General features: G+C 35.1%; 9 protein-coding genes across 12 annotated transcripts in view; 7 read left to right on the top strand and 2 right to left on the bottom strand.

Moving 5' to 3' along the window:
* The window catches only part of LOC105211147 (tyrosine-protein kinase Abl), a 79,537-nt gene extending 71,513 nt beyond the window's left edge, over positions 1 to 8,024 (top strand). For all 3 annotated transcript variants that reach the window (XM_011182473.3, XM_011182475.3, XM_011182477.3), the window contains one exon: positions 20 to 8,024. In XM_011182473.3, the coding sequence (XP_011180775.1) occupies positions 20 to 3,084 (3,065 nt within the window). In that variant the 3' untranslated portion in view covers positions 3,085 to 8,024. The remainder of the gene's footprint in view (positions 1 to 19) is intronic.
* On the top strand, positions 7,769 to 10,240 carry LOC105211148 (protein Mo25). Its single transcript, XM_011182478.3, has one exon. The coding sequence runs from the start codon at positions 8,250 to 8,252 to the stop codon at positions 9,270 to 9,272; it is 1,023 nt and encodes a 340-aa protein (XP_011180780.1). The 5' UTR covers positions 7,769 to 8,249; the 3' UTR covers positions 9,273 to 10,240.
* An 800-nt stretch (positions 10,241 to 11,040) lies between these two features.
* LOC105211149 (proteasome subunit beta type-1) lies at positions 11,041 to 11,971 on the bottom strand. Its single transcript, XM_011182479.3, has 2 exons — positions 11,773 to 11,971; positions 11,041 to 11,718 (listed from the first exon to the last, which is right to left on the bottom strand). The coding sequence occupies exons 1-2, from the start codon at positions 11,853 to 11,855 to the stop codon at positions 11,106 to 11,108; spliced, it is 696 nt and encodes a 231-aa protein (XP_011180781.1). The 5' UTR covers positions 11,856 to 11,971; the 3' UTR covers positions 11,041 to 11,105.
* Positions 11,972 to 12,219: 248 nt separating this feature from the next.
* Positions 12,220 to 13,822, bottom strand: LOC105211150 (prostaglandin E synthase 2). Its single transcript, XM_011182480.3, has 3 exons — positions 12,925 to 13,822; positions 12,462 to 12,868; positions 12,220 to 12,407 (listed from the first exon to the last, which is right to left on the bottom strand). The coding sequence occupies exons 1-3, from the start codon at positions 13,650 to 13,652 to the stop codon at positions 12,319 to 12,321; spliced, it is 1,224 nt and encodes a 407-aa protein (XP_011180782.1). The 5' UTR covers positions 13,653 to 13,822; the 3' UTR covers positions 12,220 to 12,318.
* A 54-nt stretch (positions 13,823 to 13,876) lies between these two features.
* Positions 13,877 to 15,408, top strand: LOC105211151 (parkin coregulated gene protein homolog). 2 transcript variants are annotated; one of them, XM_011182483.3, is made up of 6 exons: positions 13,877 to 14,016; positions 14,094 to 14,228; positions 14,308 to 14,378; positions 14,436 to 14,618; positions 14,679 to 14,869; positions 14,925 to 15,408. In XM_011182483.3, exons 2-6 carry the CDS (start codon positions 14,175 to 14,177, stop codon positions 15,188 to 15,190), a joined length of 765 nt encoding a protein of 254 aa, XP_011180785.1. In that variant the 5' UTR covers positions 13,877 to 14,016; positions 14,094 to 14,174; the 3' UTR covers positions 15,191 to 15,408. The 2 variants fall into 2 exon arrangements, with proteins under 2 accessions (XP_011180785.1, XP_054085160.1); XM_054229185.1 differs by having other exon boundaries at positions 13,987 to 14,005.
* Positions 15,409 to 15,562: 154 nt separating this feature from the next.
* On the top strand, positions 15,563 to 16,188 carry LOC114803496 (protein anon-73B1). The gene is made up of 2 exons (XM_029039564.2): positions 15,563 to 15,865; positions 15,938 to 16,188. The coding sequence occupies exons 1-2, from the start codon at positions 15,686 to 15,688 to the stop codon at positions 16,016 to 16,018; spliced, it is 261 nt and encodes an 86-aa protein (XP_028895397.1). The 5' UTR covers positions 15,563 to 15,685; the 3' UTR covers positions 16,019 to 16,188.
* Positions 16,189 to 16,282: 94 nt separating this feature from the next.
* Positions 16,283 to 17,176, top strand: LOC105211152 (uncharacterized). Its single transcript, XM_011182484.3, has 3 exons — positions 16,283 to 16,480; positions 16,538 to 16,696; positions 16,755 to 17,176. Exons 1-3 carry the CDS (start codon positions 16,432 to 16,434, stop codon positions 16,811 to 16,813), a joined length of 267 nt encoding a protein of 88 aa, XP_011180786.1. The 5' UTR covers positions 16,283 to 16,431; the 3' UTR covers positions 16,814 to 17,176.
* Positions 17,177 to 17,577: 401 nt separating this feature from the next.
* LOC105211153 (uncharacterized) lies at positions 17,578 to 18,506 on the top strand. Its single transcript, XM_011182486.3, has 3 exons — positions 17,578 to 17,718; positions 17,811 to 18,038; positions 18,145 to 18,506. Exons 1-3 carry the CDS (start codon positions 17,598 to 17,600, stop codon positions 18,243 to 18,245), a joined length of 450 nt encoding a protein of 149 aa, XP_011180788.2. The 5' UTR covers positions 17,578 to 17,597; the 3' UTR covers positions 18,246 to 18,506.
* Positions 18,507 to 20,530: 2,024 nt separating this feature from the next.
* LOC105211155 (uncharacterized) lies at positions 20,531 to 21,248 on the top strand. Its single transcript, XM_011182487.3, has 2 exons — positions 20,531 to 20,686; positions 20,752 to 21,248. Exons 1-2 carry the CDS (start codon positions 20,644 to 20,646, stop codon positions 21,066 to 21,068), a joined length of 360 nt encoding a protein of 119 aa, XP_011180789.1. The 5' UTR covers positions 20,531 to 20,643; the 3' UTR covers positions 21,069 to 21,248.
* The last annotated feature ends 349 nt before the right edge of the window (positions 21,249 to 21,597 follow it).

Below are 21,597 nucleotides of genomic sequence, written 5' to 3' on the forward strand. Positions count from 1 at the left end.
TTTCTACCAACACAAATAGGTCTCACACGCGATATGAATAGTCTGACACAACGTTATGATTCCGAAAATGACAATACAACCGGTGATCCCGACACAGATGCGACTGGCGATAGCTTGGAGTGTCAAAATATACCCACCAGCCAGAATAAGGTACAGCATACGCTGCATAGCGGTGGCATTGGACCACGATCGGCTCAGCAACATAGCTCATTCAAGCGTCCAACACCCGTTATGGGTAATCGTGGTCTCGAAACACGTCAAAGTAAACGATCTCAACACCAGCAGCAACAACATCATGCACCACGTGATAATAGCGCTGGCGGTTGTACGTCACATCATGTGACTGTCGGTGCATTGGAGGTGAATAATGTGAAGTGCGTCGTCAATCGTTATGGCACTTTGCCGAAAGTGCAACGCATAGGCGCATATTTGAATAGTCTCGAAGATCCACATACGCCACCACAACACAGTATTAGCACACATCTGGCAACAGTTGCGCCGGTTAGCGGTACCACAAATGGTCATGGCGGGCATGCGGCAGCAATACGTCAGCAACTGCCACCGGCACATGTGTTGCCGTTGCCGCCACCAATGAAGTCGGTTGCCAATGTGACACCCACTGGCAATTGTGGCAACATACCGACACCACCACAGCAAATGATACGCAGCAATTCGTCGAGTGGTGTTACCATGCAGAATAGCGCTTCGGCGAGTTTGAATAAATTACAGCGTCATCGTACCGCCGCAGATGGCACCATGATGACATTTTCCTCATTTCGTGGTACAACCTCAAGTAATTCACCAAAACGTGGTCAGCAGCCGGCTTTAGCCAATTTGGAGTTTCCACCACCACCGTTGGATTTGCCACCACCACCCGAGGAGTTCGAGACACCACCACCGCCACCACCACCAGCACCGGCACCCGATGTGTTGGAAGAATTACAATCGGCAAGTATAACTGCAACACAATATCCCTTACCGAATAGCAGTAGTAATGATGTCTCGAACACGGCACCCAGTGTTGAGGAAGCCAGCACACGTTTCGGTGTGTCGTTGCGTAAGCGTGAGCCCTCGACAGACTCGTGCAGTTCATTGGGTTCGCCGCCCGAGGTTGCAAACGCAAATAATACAAACGCTGGTGGCAATGTGCAGGAACTCAATATGAAGGAGAAACTAATGGCAGAAATAAAAGACCGTTCCAAAGAGAACTCCGCTAATAATGCGAACATGCAAAATGGCAGCACCATACCAACAGCGCCAGCAGGCAGTGGTGTGGATCCGGTGTCTTTGCTATTCACCGAATTGGCCGAAATGAATTTGACAAAACAAAAATCAACACCACCGCAACCGCCGAAAGCGCAAAGCGGCGGCAGTAACGGTGATTCAGGCGGTTCTCAAGAAAATGGCAATACAAACTCGTTTAAGGCACAGCTAAAGAAAGTTGAACCAAAAAAATTACCAACACCCACACAAAAGACCGAAAATCAAACGACGATCATCGACTTTAAGGCGCATTTGCGAAAAGTGGAGAAGGAGCCCAAAGATAAAAAAGACGTGGGCACAGATGAGGCGCCTAAAAGTATACTACAAAAGGGACAAACTGTGATCTCTACGGGTGGCACGCTGGGCCGCAAGGGTGACAAGAAATTCACCACAACAATGACAACGGCGCCATCAATGGGCACGTTAACATCCACACAACAAAAGACTGAAAATGCAAAACACGATATGACCAATAGCAATAACGGCAATACCATAAATACCACCAACAATACAAACACTAACTCAACTGCAAACACCAATGGTAATACTCAGCATAATGCGAATGCCAATGCAAATTCAAATATAAATTGCAACAACACGTCAAACACCAATGATTCGGCAGATACACCGGCGGTCGCCAACGAAAGCGATGCTGGCAAACGTCGTAGCACAGGTAGTATAAATAGTTTGAAGAAATTGTGGGAGCAACCGGGCAGTGGCGCCGATTATGCAAGCACCCAGACACAGGCGAACTGCACCACAAATAGTGGCAGCACTGGCACTAATGCCAACAATACCAACACCACCAGCACAACGAGCACCAATCAACTTTCACCAAAATTCAATTTGAAGCCCATCTCGAATGCTGCAACCACGCCCACAACCAATTCGAATCGTTTTCCACCACTTAGCACGCAAATCTCACCACGTACCAATGCCATGAATGCCACCAATTCCATGGCAACAAAGCCGCCACCAGCTGCACCACCACCACCGCCCCCTACTACCAACAGCACCAATAATCAAACTCAGAATCACAATCAAAATTCCATTTTCAACAATTCCCATTGCACGAAATCCCAACTAACAACCTCTCTTTCAACTCAACTATTCACAGATGGTAGCCATCAGTATGGTGAGCAAGGCTCGAACAACTCCTCCACCGCTAACACAACAACCGGAACAAACACAACGACTAACAACGAAATCGCCGCAATGAGCCAATCACTCTTTGTGGAGCACAGCAGCGCCACAAATAGCGGCGGTAATCTAATGCAACCAAACAACAAACTCACCACATCGACTATCACTACAAATGCGGCTGCCACAGCTGCGAATAACACAACAAACAACATAGCCACCACAAATAAACCCGCCGTACCGCTGAAACCCACCAAACTGACCATCTACGCCACGCCCATCTCACAGAAGATCGCCGCCAGCGCCTTGGATGGCAACATAAACACACCACTCGGCAGCGCACTACAAAGTTCCACACAAATCACACGCGAGAGCATACTGGAGCTCGTCGCGCTGCTCGAGACTTCGCTGCATCAGCATCCCGTCAACTCGATCTCGGCCTCACAGTGGCTACAGCTGAGCGACAAACTCAACATACTGCAAAACAATTGCGTGGTCTTCGCCGACAACGAAACAATGCCGCCGCATTCGAAATTCCATTTTCGCGAGTTGGTGACACGCGTCGAAACGCAATCGCAGAGTCTGCGCACCGCCGGCAGCAAGAATGTGCAGGACAACGAGCGGCTGGTCAGCGAGGTGGGTCAATCATTGAAGCAGCTAACAAATGCCTTGCATAGGTAAATATTATTAAAGCGGGAAACACGGTCGGGGGTGCACAGCGCTTACAGTTGCAATGTTGGCGCCGCGAACATGGAGCAGTTGCCAACGCCATGGCGTAGTTGGCTAGACGCCGAGGGAAATTTCATTAAACGCAAATGAAAGTATGTAGCAGCAGCCGCAAAGACTGCGGTCGCTTGTTGGACGTTGTCGTGTGTGAAGAAGAGGGATGTTCTGAAATTCAAGGCTTTAGTTTCCTGCTTGAGTGTATGGTAGAAGCATATCATGTGTGTGACGTAGTAACTGTGGGATTTGAATATGCGTGTTGAATTCATAAATTTGTTGCTAGAGCAGTAGACGTTTATGAGTTCATGCCACAAACAAAAAACGAAAAAAAATGCAAATTTTCATTTAATTATTGAAACAAATTAACCTAAAAAACACACACACATACATACATACATACATATATAAACAAAAAAAAGTATATTTTTATGCAGCAGTACTAGGCATTCATTATTAACCAAAAAAACAAAAACAATTATGACTACTTAACTTCAATAATCGAAGTACAGGGTTCTAAATCCTAACATAATTATGCGTAAAATTTAATTTATTTTGTAATACAAAATACCGTTTCAACTGCTTACAGCTTATATATTGTTCATGCGTAAACCCTGTATATATTTATATAAAAACAAAAACAACAAAAACAAGAAAATACAAAATCTAGTCATACATGAAGAATCCAATTAAAATTGCTGTTAGTTGTAGAGACTTACTCCAAAATGAAATCAAGACATTTTAAACTACTTGTACTAGTTACTAGCGTTATAACAGTTATTCAAGCAAGCAAGCGCTGCAATTATGGCAAACTGATAAAGACTTGCATTAAGTACTCATTTATTAAGACTTATTTGGTAGGTATGCCACTAACAACATGATTAATTATATTTTAATTCCATATACATATATATAAATATTTAATAAAAAACAAAAACAACAACTGTTTCCATATTTTAGCAATTACAATACATAATTTAGTTATTCATAAGTAGCACTGTATAAAGAATTTAATGAAAGCGATTTGGAATTATGTAAAAAAAATATAAATGCAGACGTATGTGTCATTTTTTAGCGCTACAACGGTGTTTTTAAACTGCTACAACAAGAATATAGCTGGTAGAGAAAGCAAAATACGATAGAAAATAATCAAAAAATGCGTTTATTGTACTAAAACGGCTACATGTATTCAAGTATTTGTGGAACTCTTGTATGCTTACATAACAATTTTGAACACATTCAAGTGCCAAAAAAAAATTTAAAAGCAAGCAAAAGAAATAATAAAGGCATAGCTTTGTTGCTGTGGAAGTTTTGATTGTTCCAACAACTTTATAAATATTTAAAAATGTAAATTTTTGAGAATAAGCAAAACATGTTTAAATACTAAAATATTATAAATTCTGCTGCAACAAATTTTTCAACTTTTCCAGCTGCTTTTAATTAAGGCTTGTCACATTTTCAATTAACCATACATCAATATTAAGTCAAATTTTCGTCTATCATCCAAACACTTCCCACATTTTCATTAGTTAAAATATAAAATTTCGTTGGTCTGTGATACATTTAAACAAATTTGGCACAATATCCCATAAAAATTTAATCATTGTTGGAATTAACCAATTTAAGTCTTTTAAAATTTTTTAAGGGAAGTGTTGTAGAATTCTTACCAAACTTTTCTCTAATAAAATATTTTTTATTTTTAGTTTTTATGACATTTACTAAATTATTAGCACAATCTTCAGTTGAAAAAAATAAATTATTTTTGAGCACTTTGGTATACTTACAAATTTTAATTGTCTAGGTCTTGTTCTCAACTCTTTTAGCAGAAGTTCATAAGATTCATAATAACTTTTTAATTATACACAAATTTTAAACACTTCTTTTATCCGCAATATTCTAACTAAAAATATGTAAAATATAAATAAAATCATTAAAAATAAAAATGATTTCGGTCAAAAGCTGTTTTAAGTTTTCAATATAACTATAGTAATTATTTTTTTTGTCAATAGAAATATTTTTCAACCTTTAGTTAATACCAACAATTGTTAATATATCATTTTTTATATTTAAGCGCTTTGGATGTAATTGCAAATGATAGTGATGACAGTCGAAATTAATTAAATTTCTCGACTTTTGTATATTAAATTTTTTTTAACAAATTTAGCTCTTCAAGATAAAAGCATTCGAATAACTTTCTTTTTTTATTTGCACTAATTCTTTTGATACCAGTTTTTGCATTATCCGCTAGCAAACATGCCCAAATTTCTAATTAGCTTTGGCTATGGTTTTATTAAAAACCGAAATGGCATTTTAATTAACCTGAGCATGCATATTTCTTTATTATTATTAACTAAAATGAAAATTTTATGATAATAATATCAATATATGAAAAAACCTCCCAAGGAAGGTAAAGAAATATAATAGAAAATGCTTGTTATAAATATATTCAGACTCGGTTATGGAGATCATACCTTGATTGATATTTAAGTAACCATTAAAGCACCAATCTACCTTTAGCGGTATTCCTATACTTTTAACATATTTTATTTACCATATTTTATATACCTAAAAGACAATTGGATAACATTTTTTGTTCGAAAGATTTCTTTAAAAAAATGTAATTCATTCGCGAGAATCACACTTATTGTTTATTACAATATTCATAAGTAATTAATTTCTGCTAAAATTTAGATTTATTTAATTTCACACACACTGCTCTCACAATATGCCAATTTTTAGAAATACATTTTGCTAATTTTAGGCATTTTCTGTAAGTAAATTGGAATAAATGAGAAAATGACATACCCAAAGATATTTATAAATAGTTCTATGTAACCACATTTGTGCGCATGTGTGCGTACTATATTTAAAACGTTAAGCTTGAGACAAATACATAGTCAGAAGTTGTAAGTAGTCAAGTACGCTTAGTTGAAGTTTAATCATTTAGAGAAGCATACCATGATAAGTAGTATGAGCGCATGAAGTTATTTCAAATATAGAAACTTATGCGAAGAGAAAACACTGAAATAATCAAAGCTAAAATGCATTCAGTTGATATGTATGAGTTTGCTGCGCTCCATTTTCGATTTTATATGCATATATTTTTCTACATTTATAAAGAAAATAAACGAAATGGAGAAATTGAAATGATAAATGAATGATAAAGCGAAAACTTATTTATTTTTGTTTTTTAAATTTCAAGCCAAATTTGTTAAAATTTCAAATGATTTCAAACAATTGAACATGCAAATTATAAGCAAATGAAATTGAAATGATTGCGTAAAGTCTGCTGAAACAACTACTAATGCAAAAAACCAAAAAAGTATTTTAAAAAACATTAAAAATTAATAAACGAACTAACACTTACAAATATATAACTAAATATAATCTTTGGAAATATATTATTAAAAAATCAAAAACAAAAAGAAAATATGTTATGAAATATATAGTAAACAAAATGTATTGCATGATAATTAACTGTTTGCTTGCTCTTGCTCTGCGGTTCAGAAATATGTACGAATTCTTAGAAATCAACATGTTCATGTGTATATGTACTAACCAGATACGCAATGCTCAAATCAAATTTAATATATATATATATACATATATGTATACACATACATAATTGCAAAAATAATAAAAACAAAAAATGACGAATACGTTTTCCAAAAAATCATTTTATAATCATAATGTGTAATACCAAATACATTTATATGTGGTAAATTAGTAATGGAAACATTTATTTTAATTATAAATATACTAGTGGTATTTAGCTATATATACATATTAAACTTAAACTCATATGAGAAAAACAAAAAACAAAACAAAAACACATCTCATTGATATCTAATAATTATACGCAAAAATATTATAAAACTATGATAGAATGGAAAAATAATTTATGCGCATATATAAGCAACTATAATTACATTCATATGCATATAAACATACATACATAAATACATTTACACAAAAACTTATCTATACATATACATATTGAAAAAAAAAACAAATGTTTCGCAATATTTCTCTACATTATTGGAAATAATAATATAATTAACTAAAATAAAGTATAAACCATATTTTATCGTATTATGTATATGTTATAATGATCATGACAATGAATATAATTTAAAAAGTTCAGTAAAATAAAACAAAAAAGAAATAATTTTGTCATACATACCAAAATAAATGCACAAGGTGTTTTATTGATTTAAAAAGGTGTAATATATAGCAAAGATCCGTTCTGGTTGAGTAAAGGGTGAAGCAAGACGATGAAGGGATCTACATGATAAGATGTAATCAAGACTTATAAGAGCCTGCATGTTCCTTAAGGCTGACACCCTACCATTTTAGAGCATTATGAATTCATCAAGTGAAGAGTTTCATATTCTTAAAAAAAAACACAAAACATCGATTTACAAATTACATTGCCAAACATTTTTAAGCCCCGCTGGTTCTTTAACTGCTTTATTGTTGAATTTCCGCCCAATTATGTTCACTTCACATTTTACTTTTATTTCCGTTTCGTCATGACTCATACAACAAAATGGCAGCACGCTGTCAAGAACGTTTTGACATTTCTAAATGTACGCCGGGCTGGCAGCATTCGACATACCTAAAAAGGACGGCCAAAGAGAAAAGTCAAAAGAAAAGTAAAAACGAAAACTTTCCTTTTATTCAACTACACCCAAGAACGACAAAAGTTGAAAATTAACAGAATAAAAAACTGTTTAAACCGATAAACATTACGAACGGAGAGTAAAACCATTAAAGTTGCATTGCTAAAAAACAAATCTAATAACACAAACAACTTGCCAAGAATTATATACGATTATTCCGGCAGTGGTGCAGCGAATAGCAATTAGTCGCGGAACGCAACGAGCCGACTACAACAACAACAACAACAAGAACAGCAACAGCGAAAAGACACATCGACCGCAGGAACAGTGTGCCAGCGATAGTAAAACCGCAGTGCAGATTGATAGTCAGTCATATAGTCAAATAAAGTTTGTGCGTAAAACGAAGGTTAACATCACATTCAAGCAGTCTGGTGCGACAGTATACGAGAGTAAGAAATAGGTGTGCGGTAAACCGGGTGTAAACTATAGTAAAGTGCCAACGTAATGCCCTTGTTTGGAAAATCACAAAAGACCCCCGCCGAATTGGTGCGGTCGCTTAAGGAAGCAATCAATGCACTCGAAACGGGTGGTGATCGCAAAGCAGAAAAGGCACAAGAGGATGTGAGCAAAAATCTTGTCTCCATTAAGAATATGCTTTACGGTAGCAGTGATTCGGAGCCACCAGCGGATTATGTGGTCGCCCAGCTATCGCAGGAATTGTATAATAGTAATTTATTGTTGCTGTTAATACAGAATCTGCATCGTATCGACTTTGAAGGCAAGAAACATGTAGCGCTGATATTCAATAATGTGCTGCGACGACAAATTGGCACACGTTCACCCACAGTGGAGTACATTTGTACTAAGCCAGAAATACTATTCACGTTAATGGCCGGTTACGAGGATGCGCACCCAGAGATTGCATTGAATTCTGGCACAATGCTGCGTGAGTGTGCACGATATGAGGCACTTGCAAAAATAATGCTGCACGCCGATGAGTTTTTCAAGTTCTTCCGCTATGTAGAGGTGTCGACCTTCGATATCGCGTCAGATGCATTCTCCACTTTCAAGGAATTGCTGACACGTCACAAGTTACTGTGTGCTGAATTCCTCGAGGCCAATTACGATAGGTTCTTTACGCAACATTATCAAAGATTGTTAAATTCGGAGAACTACGTCACCAGACGACAAAGTCTGAAGTTATTAGGTGAACTATTACTTGATCGGCACAATTTCACCGTGATGACACGTTACATTTCGGAGCCGGAAAATCTGAAACTTATGATGAATATGTTGAAAGAAAAGTCCCGTAATATACAATTCGAGGCCTTCCACGTCTTTAAGGTGTTTGTAGCAAACCCAAATAAGCCGAAACCTATATTAGATATCTTGCTACGCAACCAATCAAAATTGGTTGACTTTTTAACCAATTTCCATACGGATCGTTCAGAGGATGAGCAGTTTAACGATGAAAAAGCATATCTGATTAAACAGATAAAGGAGCTTAAGCCGCTGCCTGAGGCTTAGTAGCATAGCAGCCAATGTAGACGAATCGCCAACCAATATGTACAGCAACAAGTAAAACATTTACAACACAATTTCCAACATCTTCAGCAAACCCAAAGCTACTATCACCTTTACCGTCATTATCGGTGCTACCAACTCCATCCGTTCTGCCAATTTAAGGCCTCAGCAGGTCCTGATAGCCAGTTTTAAATCCGGATCAGTACGTGCAATAAAACTACTGTGGTAGATGGCTTATATGCAGTCGGCTTGTGTGAAATTTAAACAATTCAAGATCGATTGCATAGCAGCAGTAATTGTGTACTAGCAGTGTGCGTTTTAATTTAAAGAAAAAGTAATATAGTCAAAACCGAAATCGTTTTCGAAACAACACAAATAGAAAGAAGTTTAAAAGAATGAAATGAATATGGAACTTTATTACAGTAAATTTGCAAATATTTTTATAAACTTTTTATTTAATGAAATTCATTAACAACTAACGTCAAAAGCTAAAGCAATAGCCCAACTAGCTGTTGCATTTCGGAACTATAGATTAATACTTGGTATGTGTTATGGGTGGAAACCAAAATTTCTAAGATAAGATATATGAACACGCTGTTACGAACGCGTTACTGTCTTGCATTTAGAAAATTTTGGCATAATAGTCAACTGCTTTGAAACAAGTTGAGTGTAGAATGAAAAGGCGATAGCTTCTAAGTATAAAACTTTGGGCTTGATTGAAATATAAATCGAGGACAAAAACAGACTAAATAAAATCAAATTATTAAATAGGATAATAATAAAATAAAAGAAACATAAAACATAATACGACTTACATACATATAAATATGTGAAGGCAACTTTATAATGCGGCTTACGATTGACACTTTTGTTTTTGTTCTTTGTCGTTATTTTGTATGTTTGTTCATTTTACTATGTTTAGGAATGCAATTCAAATAAAACTAGTTATAAACTGCGAAAAAGTTATATAATTGCTTTCTTTTTACGATTCGAGTAAAATACTAGGATAGCAGGGCAGGTAAATACGGAGAGCGAATGTTAGGCATGATTGCAGCATGTCGATTTTGCCCCTCCCACAAATAACATAATCAAATGAATATTAAAGCAAAAAAAAAAATATAAATAAATAATAATAATAAATACACGACACATACGCATGCAAATATACAACGTACATACACCTAAGCATACATAAATGAATATAGTATATAATAATTACAACCTTACATGCATATACTATTACTATTAAAATATTATAAAACAAGAAAAAAATTATTTATATAATTATGCCTAAAATTTGAATGAAAAACTAAACAAAAAAAAAACATAAATAAAATGTGCGATTAGCAGAAAACCTAAAACTGTTTTGCCATATTTTTATTAATTTACTTTTGTGTTTGCCCAACTATTTATATGCAATCACGTAATATATTTAAAATAGTGATAAAGAATAGCATTGACCAAACCGATTGTAGTTAAAACGTGACCATTACACTGGGAGTACACATCAGCTACATACAAATGTCACTTTTATATTTGAGCAAACATACACATACATACATATGTATGCAAACGACGGAAAATGATTCACTTTTATCTCCAAATTGTTTTTGATAAATATTGATTAAAGCAAAACAAAACATAAAATATAGAAAAAATGCGAGTCTACATTAAATACTATTCGCAATGGTTACGAACTAGCACAGAGATGCAACAATATCATAAACCATATACAAAACTATAGGCCTAAAGTATAGGACAATGATACATATATATTTTCAAATTCGAAATTTATTTTTATGTTTTAAGAAAAATAAGAATTATATTGTTTACAATTTAATCTTTGCGCAATTGCACCTCTTCCTCAGTGATGCCATCCTTCGTGATGACTTTCAGTATAACTGAATCACCAGTGTATATATCACGTTCCGCTGCTGAAATGAATGCATCTTTAGCTACTTCCTTTGCCTTCTCCAATGATACTTTGGGTTTGTTTTTCACGTCTTTATCTTTGCCACCAATTTGATTGTCCAATACTGGCTGGAGTAGTGTACCGGCTGAACCACCAGCACGATATGTGGTACGTTCGCAGTGGCCAATTGGATCGTATGAATAGACAACACCTTTTCCTTCGGAGTCAAGGCCGGCCAACACATTTGAAACGTAGTAGGGGAAAAAGCGACGATTGTACATGAGAATCGACAACATTTGTGCTACTGCTTCGGTTGACATCGTCTTCAAATGTAGATGTTCATACATTTGCATGCGCGCATTGATCAAACTTGTAAGCGCTAATGTATCGCACCAACAGCCGGTTGAACCCAGCACAGTTTTCTCCGACAATTGGAAGAGTTTACTTTGTTTGCGCGTGTGAATAGTATAGCCACTGCTCAAACGTGTATCTGCAGCGATCACGACATAATCTTCACCGGCAATAGCCACAATAGATCTGTAAATAACTTCACTTAGTAATTTGTGCATACGAGATTTTCTAAATACTTACCCTCCATTTGATTCGTAAGGTGAGAAATCTTGATGCTGTGCACCGGGTACTTGGTACTCAGGAAACGATTGTATTTTATGCATTTTTAGTTAAATTTAAGATTTTGCCAGCTAAATTATTAAAATATTAATTCGGAAAAGTGATTTGCAGAAATTATTCCTTGCGTTGTCTATTGAATGACATTTAATATTTTGTTTGACAGCTTAGAAAAGTGCTGCCATTCAGAGAACATGGTGTTGCCACAAAAACGAAATATTTGTTTTTGAAATGTTTAAATAAAATTATTTTTAAACAAATTGTCATTTCTTAAAAACAATATTGATTTTAATATACTTAAATGTATATATTTACAGTTTTTAATACGAATGATCAAAATTACTTCACATTCATATGATATGTTCTACTTTAGTATCTACATATATATATGAAATAGAAATAATACAAAGATTATTATTTAATAATTTATTAAAGCTTTTAAATTATATTTAATCACTTCGTTAATTTCAATAAATATATTATATAAAGTTTAAAATATTCTTTGGATCGTTAAGCGGTAAGCGGAACCAACTCTGTTCGTCTCACTAAATCGCCGCGATTCCGATCGACTAGTTCCTTTACATTATTGTACCATACACCTGGAAATAACATTCAGTTTTATACTTTTCAACTATAGAAACTCCGTGTCTTACCAATTTTTGTATTTTTCATGCAGTCACCGAATGCTTCACAACCTTCCATGCTATTAAGTACACCAAAAACTGATAGATCCGCTAAATTTGGACGGTCACCTCCCATGAATTTCTTTTGCCGCTTTTCAACTTCTCTGGTCCACTTATCAAGTGCATCATAAATATGCGAGCGTACATCGTCTGATAGTCCATGACGACGTTTTAGCATTTTACTTATACCCCACATAGCAAAAGCGCCCACATTCACCATTAAATCACGTTCCCATTTGGGGAAGTAAATGTCCCATTCACCGGCCTTCGAAAACCACTCAAATGTTTCACGTGCTTCGCCTAAAGTACGGTAACAATTGGGTGAGATAAGATGTACAAGGTGTGAATCGGCCCACGTACGCCATTTCCGTTCATTCCTGCAATGTAGGTTTGTAATAAGTATTATTTTACATTAATTATCAGAGGTACTCACTCTTGTATATCTTGAGTTATATGTTTTGGTGTTTTATCTTGGTACATAAGGAAATATTTATTCATTATGTCCAGACGCTTCTTGTCATTGTCATCGAAATACGATATCATGGGATAAAATTTGGCTAAATCGCCTATATCAATATCCTTGTCATTTAAATATGATGCCAAGAGAGAGATAATTGCACTGGAGTCCGTCATTTGTATGTAACGTCCATCGCCTTGTTGAACCAAAATCATGGGAACTTTCTTTTGCTCGGACCATTTTATATCTTGTCGCAATACCGCATCAACCTCGACCACAGAATACGATATACCCATGTAATCAAGAAAAGCGCGCACTTTACAACAGAATGGACACGTTTGGTATTGGAAAAGTATTATGTTTAAATTGGACTTATCGTTGGGGTTAATGTAACGCTTTGTTATTCTAACATCTGGTAGTTCTTTGAGAACTTTGGGTGGAATACGCTGGTGTTCCATGTGCGAACTTTTGTCTTTCCAATTCCCATATACAGAATATGCTGTACCCGAAGCGGCGCCAATACCTGCACCAATAAGTGCCAACTTAAAAGTGCTTGTACCATTCCGTTTAGGATTAACCTGTGAGGCATAACGTCTGCACTGTGCACCAATTGATCGATATGCAGGTAACGTATTGCTCTTAATAGTGCGGGATCCAATGCCTGCTGCAATTCCTCGACTAACTCCGATTCGCAAAGTTGACATTATTGTTTTTTAATTAATCACCAATATTTAAGATTAATTAAAAAGTAATATGTTACTTAATACCGGTCGAAACTCTTTTATGTGTAAAATTTTTAATAAGCACCAATCCTGAAATAACCTTCTTAAGGGTCAGCTGATTTGGGCGAAAAGGGGAGATGCCACTTCCGCTAATGTCATTTAAACCGATTTATTTACCATTTTTGTATATGTGATTTGTTGTTTTGCTAAATTTTTGTATTTCTTTTGTTTAAAAAACTGTGAATTTATATTTGAAAAGTAAATAAACTTTTATAAAAAGTTGTATGATTACAGTTTTGATTCTTTCATTCCAACGAACTTTAAAAGCTTCCAGTGTCAGTAAAAAGTATTTTTGAAGAACATTTTGAAGCAATTGCATATAAATTTTTCTTTCAAAATTTTGGCATTTTTATTTAATTTCAGCGTGAAAATATAGCAGAATAATTTGTGTAAATCGCCGACGGACAGCTTATTACTCAAATATACTAAGGAAACGATCGAATAATGCACATAACAGGAAAGGAATGTCGCACTTATTTACTACAGAAGAAAAATTTGGTGCGTATGTGATTATGGTATAGCTAAACAAAAAAATATTAACATATATATACATATTTTTAAAACATTTCTCTAAAAGCCTATTCGTACCGTTCCGGCCTTTACTTATCAAGCACTGCAGAAGAATACAATTGTTGAGCCACCACCAAAGTGAGTTCCATTCGAATGGAATTTGTAAATTTGTTTGTGTAATTTCAACCTCCATAGAATCTATATATACAAGAAACGTCCTGTTAAGGAAACACTTTTCAAAATGTATTTCCGACGTGGTGACATACCGGTCGCCAAGCGAATTAAAGGTAGCGGAAAGGGTATTCAAGGGACTGTGAAGTGGTTTTGTGAGCCTAAGGAACTCGACTACTGCTACTATTTGCCAATATTTGTCGATGGGTAATTCTTTGAAAGATGTTATTAGATATTTATTTAATTACTTTATTTATATAATTCCAGTCTGGCGGATATTGATATAGACATACGTTCACTAGCACAGGAAGCTGCAATGGATTTAATACTTAAAGCGCCCCATAAAATTTTGCCAGTTCTGCCCAAACTGATACTCCCATTCAAAAGAGCTTTCAACACGCGTGATAAACGAATAATAATATCAGCACTAAAGGTCTTGCAAACTATGGTTTTAGTTGGTATGTGAAAAAAGTTATCTTGATTACATTTCCATATTTACTGCTTATACTTTAGGACCTTGTGTGGGTCAAGCTCTCGTACCATATTATCGCCAGCTGTTGGCCGTATGCAATTTATATAAAAATATTAATGTTAATCTCGGTTCCGGTGTTGATCCTGACCGTAGTCGTCGCATCGGCGATGTTATTGAAGATACACTCTCTTTGCTTGAAACATGTGGCGGGCCCAATGCATTCATCAATATAAAGTACATGATTCCTACTTATGAGAGTAGTACCCATCCGATATGTGAGCCGTCGGCAGAAAAGCCTGCTTCATAAAGCATACAAAATAAGTAGAGTTTTTTAATAGTGCAATAATGTAGGTATACGAGAGAGCAAGCAAGCATTAAAGCCATTGATAAAATAATATTTTATGTTAATTATTTTATTAATGGCTTTTATATACCTTGCTTATTTCTGAACAGTTAAAATATTGTATATCTAGCTGGATATTATATTTTTTATAAGAATTTAGTGCACTTATTGTCATGAATATCTTTACTGCATGAGAAAAAAATAAATTCAAAATTTATAACCGTTAAATGTGCTGTTGATAGTTTGACATATTTGATACACCAACGCATACATATACACTTTGGGGTAGCTGTCACTTTAACATTGTTGTTTTGTAAGGGTTAACAAGCGTTATTGTGACTGGTTTGCTTATAATAGAAGAAAGAAGAAGAAGCATAGCGTATACAAAAAAATAAACAAACTACAAAATTTGTAAACATTTCATTGAAACAAGCAAATCTGCATTGATTATTTATCAAAATGATCGGTACCTTGTTTGAAAATGGTTTGAGATTGGACAAATACAACAGTGAAGATCTCTTCAGTGTGCTGCTACGCTACGGATTATTTCTAGGCGCAATATTTCAACTCATCTGTATTGCTTCATCGATTTTACTACCGGCCGCTAATGAAGGCTCCAATTGCGAAGACGGAAATGAGGTTTGTTATAGCATACTGAAATTGTTAATGGATTCTAAAACAAAACTTGTTATTTATCTACTTTTCTAAAAGGATTATAAGTTTAACGGTGAAATGGGAAATATGCGACGATTGCACAAACTACGCAAACAGGATAAAAAGAAGCGACGTTAATACTAACATAGTGCACACAAATTTTCAACGTATTACATTAACTTAGTAATTTAGTGAATCCAATTAAGATGTATTTGCCGATAGAGTGGCATGCAATATTTACGACTTTCATTTTATATTTTAAATAGCGCAACAGCTTTAGCTCAATAAACTATATACGCTGTGACACATGCATTTTGTTTGTATTTTAACAAATTTTATTACAGTAACGTGAAAATTGCATTTTTGTCTAGAACGTTTAGTTGTATAAATTTCAAATATATTTATTATACAAGTTCAATTACAACCAATTCTAACAATTTGTTATACTACTCGTGAGCATCCACTCGCGTTCGCAATTTGTTTTAGTATAAACTCAATTCCAGAGTCAGTGTTTCTGCATCACTTGCGCCTAAACTGTTTCATTGTTAAATATGCGCTTAGCTTTCTTCATAATATTACTACAAGTTCAGGCATGGAGCGGTAAGTAAGCTTGTATATTAATAGTTAACTGCTTGTAAGAATTAAATTTATATTCAGCCATTGCTGATTATGTACCAGCAGCGGATTGTGGCAATGTGTTTGACTGTGTGTCTGAAAGCCCAAATGCTATATGTGCATTAGATCGGGAACTAGTGTGCTTTAAATCTTTCGATTCCTTATGCCATTTAAAGTATGAAGAATGCCAAAATCAAAGAGGTATATGACTCAGTTATACAATTTTATATATTTTTTTATTTTTGAATTTTTTATATAGAGTTCCCGGTTTATCTGCACGCATACTGCGAAAATTCTGCCTTTATGTGTAACAACTGATTGGAGTTTTGGAAAGCAAGTGCAAATGTGAATTTTTTTATAGTACATAAATATAATTATGTATTCTTCTACTGAAAATATATAAAGTAAAGTAACTAAATATTTTTTTCAAATATTTCTAATTACCGTTTAAGCTGTTTATGTACTATTTTAGTAGCACTCTTAATTTGAAAGCGTAACGGTATGAAACTATAATCTATTTGTAGTTGTTTTAGATAGGTGTTTACACATGTGCATACGTTTGTTTGTACGCTTTGCTCTGTGTAAACTATGCGGTGAGCATTTTCTGAGATAAGACAATGCGGAAATAAATATATATATATAAAGTTCCACAGCGAAAAAGAATTTGGTACAATATAAACCGAAATTAAAAGATTAAAAAATATTCATTAGATATAAAATTAAAAAAAATTAAAAAAAAAAATCAATTGGTGTTGAAAATTATTCATGTAACTGAATAAGTAAAGATATTTGAGCCAAAAATAACAACAACAACTGACTTTCGCATTAGTTTAAAAATTTTTATGTGCATATATCAATTGTACATATTAATAAAAATAGTAACAACAACAACACTAGCAGTTGTAAAAATATTAATAAAAGTAATAAAAATGAAAAAAATAATATTTATAAAAAAATATTTTTACAACTGCTAGTGTTGTTGTTTATAAATAAATATTCTTTTTTGTACTAACTCACCATAACTCAGTTGTTTTAGGTCTTACTGCCAGCCAGTAAATATGTTTTTTTTCAGTGTTATTGATAATGGAAACATATTATAGGCATGTATGTACTTCAAGAAGTGCTTAAGAATTCAGTTCCTATTCAACCGCGCACAGAAATATACATTATCTTTATTTCAAGTATGGTGACCATAAAAAACGCATTATGTTTATTGCTAATATGTAAGTAAAATTGTTTACAGTTAATTTTGTATACATAAAAATATTTGAGCATTTAATATCCTAATAATATTTTTCAAAATTCTGCAAAAAAGTCTTTTTAACGCATTATACAGAGAGTGCCAGCATTGATGCGGAGAATAACACAAAACCTGATAAAGTTGAAGGCCCGCCAAGTGTAAAAGTAAATTGTGGGCGTGAAAGTGATTGTGAGATTGATGAAAATACCATACCTTTGTGTCGCTATGATGAGGATGAGGGCTGTATACGGAAATATGCCTCGAAATGCCATTTGGATATAGCAGCCTGTAAGGCTGGTACGAGTAAGTGAATAACGACGAATGAAAACAAAAGCTGTTCAATGATACGTTTTTAATATTGTGCATACGTGTGTGTGTTTTTATATCTAATCGTTAAAAAATATTTTAGAATACCCAGATCACAGCAACGACTACTGTTCAATGGAAACGTACTTATGTGAGGAGGGCTACGAACGTTGGACGATATTCTTTGGATATGAAAAAGTTTAATTTTGAAATTGTCAAACGAGTGATAAGAGAAATATAAGTACCCATTAATTTAGACAGTCGATATGAAGTATACAAACGTGTGTATATATAGTTATAGGAATAAAGAAACGGGCGTTCAAAAAACCTTTATCATGAATGTTGATGGGCGCTGTTAATAGATTATCATGAATGTATGTTTGTACAGGTGTAATTGTATTTTTAACGTTCGAGTGTTGCCGTATGTCGTCAATTAAAAGCCGTTAGTTTTAAATTATTTTTAAATTATTTTTGAATTATTTTTTTTACCAATTTTGGTAATATAATTACTCGATATTGATGAAAATATCTATCCAGAATTTGGCTACACATTATCGGTATGTAAGTTATTTGTTTTTGTTGTATTAATTCCCATAAATTTTTCCATATGTTTATTATCGTTGCAGCATGATGCGTTTCAGATTGTGGTGACTTCGTGCATATAATTCGATGTCCTTCAGGTTACTTTTGCCTTCTCAAATCATTTCAATATCATTGTGAAAAATTTTGACCGTCTTTGTTAGAGATCTTTATTAAGCTTCTGGTGAAGACGGTAAGATTATGCGAAACACCCTGTATATGAAAAAGTACACGTACATATCTGCAGTAACAATAATAGTTTTATTGACACAAGTGTAAAGAGGTTATACATAACCTAGGCCCATCAAGGCTATATATATACTCATTCTAAGCTTAATGATGTATGAGATGTTTTTTTCGGAAATTTTGTATTTATTATCTTTCTTCTTCTTCTTGACTGGCGTAGACACCGCTTACGCGGTTATAGCCGAGTCCAAAACAATGCGCCACGTATACCTCCTTCTGGCAGTTTGGCGCCAATTGGTTATAAAAAGCGAAGCCAGGTCCCTCTCCACCTGGTCCTTCCATCGGAGTGGAGGTCTTCCTCTTCCTCGGCCTCCACCAGCGGGTACTGCATCGAATACTTTCAGAACTGGAGCACTTTCATCCATTCGAACCACATGACCTAGCCAGCGTAGCCACTGTTTTTTTTATTCGCTGGACTATGTATATGTCGTCGAATAACACATATAGCTCATCGTTCCATCGTCTGCGGTATTCGCCGTTGCCAATTCTTAAGGGACCATAAATCTTCCGCAAAACCTTTCTCTCGAAAACTCCTAGTGCCGTCTCATCGGATGTTGACATCGTCCACGCTTCTGCACCGTAAAGTAGGACGGGAATGATGAGGGACTTGTAGAGTTTGGTTTTTGTTCGTCGAGAGAGGACTTTACTTTTCAATTGCCTACTTAGTCCATAGTAGCACCTGTTGGCAAGAGTGATTCTGCGTTGGATTTCCAGGCTGACATTGTTGGTAATGTTAATGCTGGTTCCCAGATAAACGAAATTATCTACGACCTCGAAGTTATGACTGTCAACAGTGACGTGGGAGCCAAGACGCGAATGCGCTGACTGTTTGTTTGACGACTGGAGATATTTCGTCTTGTCCTCGTTCACCACCAGACCCATACGCTTCGCTTCCTTATCCAGTCTGGAAAAAGCAGAACTAACGGCGCGGTGTTGTTTCCAATGATATCGATATCATCGGCGTTCGCCAGTAGCTGTACACTCTTATAGAAGATTGTACCTTATCTATTTAGCTCTGCAGCTCGTATTATTTTCTCCAGCATCAGGTTAAAGAAATCACACGAGAGTCACCTTGTTTGAAACCTATTTATTATCTTTACCTAATGGAAAAAACGATCCAAATATATGTACATTGTCTTCACGCTCGTATATTCTTCGCGAGCAGAGACTTGGCTAAATGAGAATACTATGTTATGGTCTGTTACTGACCTTATAGACCGATATTCGTGAGTCGCGATTGTTTGTTGACTTTACTAAATTCTAGATCTAGTTACTTCTCTCTCTATCTCTCTCTCTCTCTTGCCCTTTAGGAAGCTAGTGCTATCTATTACGAGATCATGATTGATCTTCTATTGAGAAATGTTATACATATTTCATGATTTAATAAGGGAATCTTAGTGAGTTTTTGAAACTCCACTCTCTAATTTCAATTTTAGTCCCTTTAAAGGTGAGCAATCTGTTGAATCAGCTCGGTTGTGAGCACTTGTAAGCGCATAATTATATACATATTTATTATGACCTGAATATTTATGCATTTTGATTTTGGAACGTGTTGAATCGATAGGTATTGAAGCGGAAAAATGCTTGTGCCAATATTTATTTACATTCCCGTACATACATACTTATATGCGTAATTACAGTTATTTTCGAAAAATGAAACTTTGTCACGTAGCAATTGTTAATAAATTTGGTCAGCAAGCAAAAATGGCTGTCAGTCGCATCAATACGCCAGTGAGTGATTCTTAAAAACCCATATAACGGTATAGAGTTTCTAAAAATGTCAAATCATATTAAAATTTTGTTTCTATTGTTGTTGGCATGTAAGTAAGCGAAAAATCTCGCCTTTTAGTATCTCTTTTAGTTAGAAGAGTGTAAATCATTTTAGATTCAATAACATTAATGCATGCACGTCCTAGCGATGAGCTTGCTGCGCGCCTCTCACTTCTCTACTTGGATCCGGCGAATGATGAGCGCTTCAACGACATCGAACATTTTGACGACGGCGAGGTCCACTACAGCAAACGAAAGGATGTGGTGGATGAAGTAGCGTTCTTACGCATCATAAATGCGTCCACTAACAAACCCGATGAAGGCGAGGAACTCACGGAAAGCGCCGAGGCAGAGAAGCGGCTAACGCGTTCGATGGTTTCTTCGATATTCAGTTTTATGGGCAATATGATGAGACGCTTCATACCGCGATAAGAACACTAAATACAAATTTATACAGACATATGCGTGAGTTGCAATGTGTTGTTTTTATAACCGTCCCTTGTAAGATATAGATATCTATTAGTTTATCAGAAATCAAGTTTGTGACACCGCCAGAAAGTTTATGTCTTTGTTTACCCGAATAAAGCCGGTTCATTAAGAATCCCAAGAATATTGCACTATTGTGTGAATACACGTGTTATAAACATTCGCATATATTAAATATGAATTCGCTTAATGCTGTCTTTTCCAAAAATAGTCACTAGGCGTCCAAAGTAAAGTAACACCGGTTTACTTCATTTGTTTCATTAATTATTTTCCTACTTTCCACCAACAAAGCTCAGTCATAGATAATCTTCTCTACTAGTCAGTTGTGATAAGCGGCATTCTAATACATATATTCAGCAAGTTTCCAATTCTACCACATTTCACGGACTTTCTTAATTATTTAGAAGTTCATCTAAATTCGACCTTTAATCCATTAAAAAAACAAGAGTTTTTTCCATACCCAAGCGAGTACGAT

Source organism: Zeugodacus cucurbitae, chromosome 4 (assembly GCF_028554725.1).
Source record: "Zeugodacus cucurbitae isolate PBARC_wt_2022May chromosome 4, idZeuCucr1.2, whole genome shotgun sequence".
NCBI classification, from domain to species: Eukaryota; Metazoa; Arthropoda; class Insecta; order Diptera; family Tephritidae; genus Zeugodacus; species Zeugodacus cucurbitae.

Excerpts from the sequence above, each read along its gene's own strand:
- LOC105211150 (XM_011182480.3), bottom strand. The coding sequence starts at position 13,652 with ATGTCAACTTTGCGAATCGGAGTTAGTCGAGGAATTGCAGCAGGCATT. Across the intron at positions 12,869-12,924 it reads ATAACTCAAGATATACAAGA|GAATGAACGGAAATGGCGTA; the intron begins GTGAGTACCTCT and ends CCTACATTGCAG. Across the intron at positions 12,408-12,461 it reads CATGAAAAATACAAAAATTG|GTGTATGGTACAATAATGTA; the intron begins GTAAGACACGGA and ends TGTTATTTCCAG.
- LOC105211151 (XM_011182483.3), top strand. The coding sequence starts at position 14,175 with ATGCACATAACAGGAAAGGAATGTCGCACTTATTTACTACAGAAGAAA. Across the intron at positions 14,229-14,307 it reads TACTACAGAAGAAAAATTTG|CCTATTCGTACCGTTCCGGC; the intron begins GTGCGTATGTGA and ends TTTCTCTAAAAG. Across the intron at positions 14,379-14,435 it reads ATTGTTGAGCCACCACCAAA|AATCTATATATACAAGAAAC; the intron begins GTGAGTTCCATT and ends CAACCTCCATAG.
- LOC105211152 (XM_011182484.3), top strand. The coding sequence starts at position 16,432 with ATGCGCTTAGCTTTCTTCATAATATTACTACAAGTTCAGGCATGGAGC. Across the intron at positions 16,481-16,537 it reads ACAAGTTCAGGCATGGAGCG|CCATTGCTGATTATGTACCA; the intron begins GTAAGTAAGCTT and ends ATTTATATTCAG. Across the intron at positions 16,697-16,754 it reads AGAATGCCAAAATCAAAGAG|AGTTCCCGGTTTATCTGCAC; the intron begins GTATATGACTCA and ends TTTTTTATATAG.
- LOC105211149 (XM_011182479.3), bottom strand. The coding sequence starts at position 11,855 with ATGCATAAAATACAATCGTTTCCTGAGTACCAAGTACCCGGTGCACAG. Across the intron at positions 11,719-11,772 it reads CCTTACGAATCAAATGGAGG|ATCTATTGTGGCTATTGCCG; the intron begins GTAAGTATTTAG and ends AGTTATTTACAG.
- LOC114803496 (XM_029039564.2), top strand. The coding sequence starts at position 15,686 with ATGATCGGTACCTTGTTTGAAAATGGTTTGAGATTGGACAAATACAAC. Across the intron at positions 15,866-15,937 it reads ATTGCGAAGACGGAAATGAG|GATTATAAGTTTAACGGTGA; the intron begins GTTTGTTATAGC and ends CTTTTCTAAAAG.
- LOC105211155 (XM_011182487.3), top strand. The coding sequence starts at position 20,644 with ATGTCAAATCATATTAAAATTTTGTTTCTATTGTTGTTGGCAT. Across the intron at positions 20,687-20,751 it reads GTTTCTATTGTTGTTGGCAT|ATTCAATAACATTAATGCAT; the intron begins GTAAGTAAGCGA and ends AAATCATTTTAG.
- LOC105211148 (XM_011182478.3), top strand. The coding sequence starts at position 8,250 with ATGCCCTTGTTTGGAAAATCACAAAAGACCCCCGCCGAATTGGTGCGG.
- LOC105211153 (XM_011182486.3), top strand. The coding sequence starts at position 17,598 with ATGTATGTACTTCAAGAAGTGCTTAAGAATTCAGTTCCTATTCAACCG. Across the intron at positions 17,719-17,810 it reads ATTATGTTTATTGCTAATAT|TCTTTTTAACGCATTATACA; the intron begins GTAAGTAAAATT and ends TCTGCAAAAAAG. Across the intron at positions 18,039-18,144 it reads AGCCTGTAAGGCTGGTACGA|AATACCCAGATCACAGCAAC; the intron begins GTAAGTGAATAA and ends AAAATATTTTAG.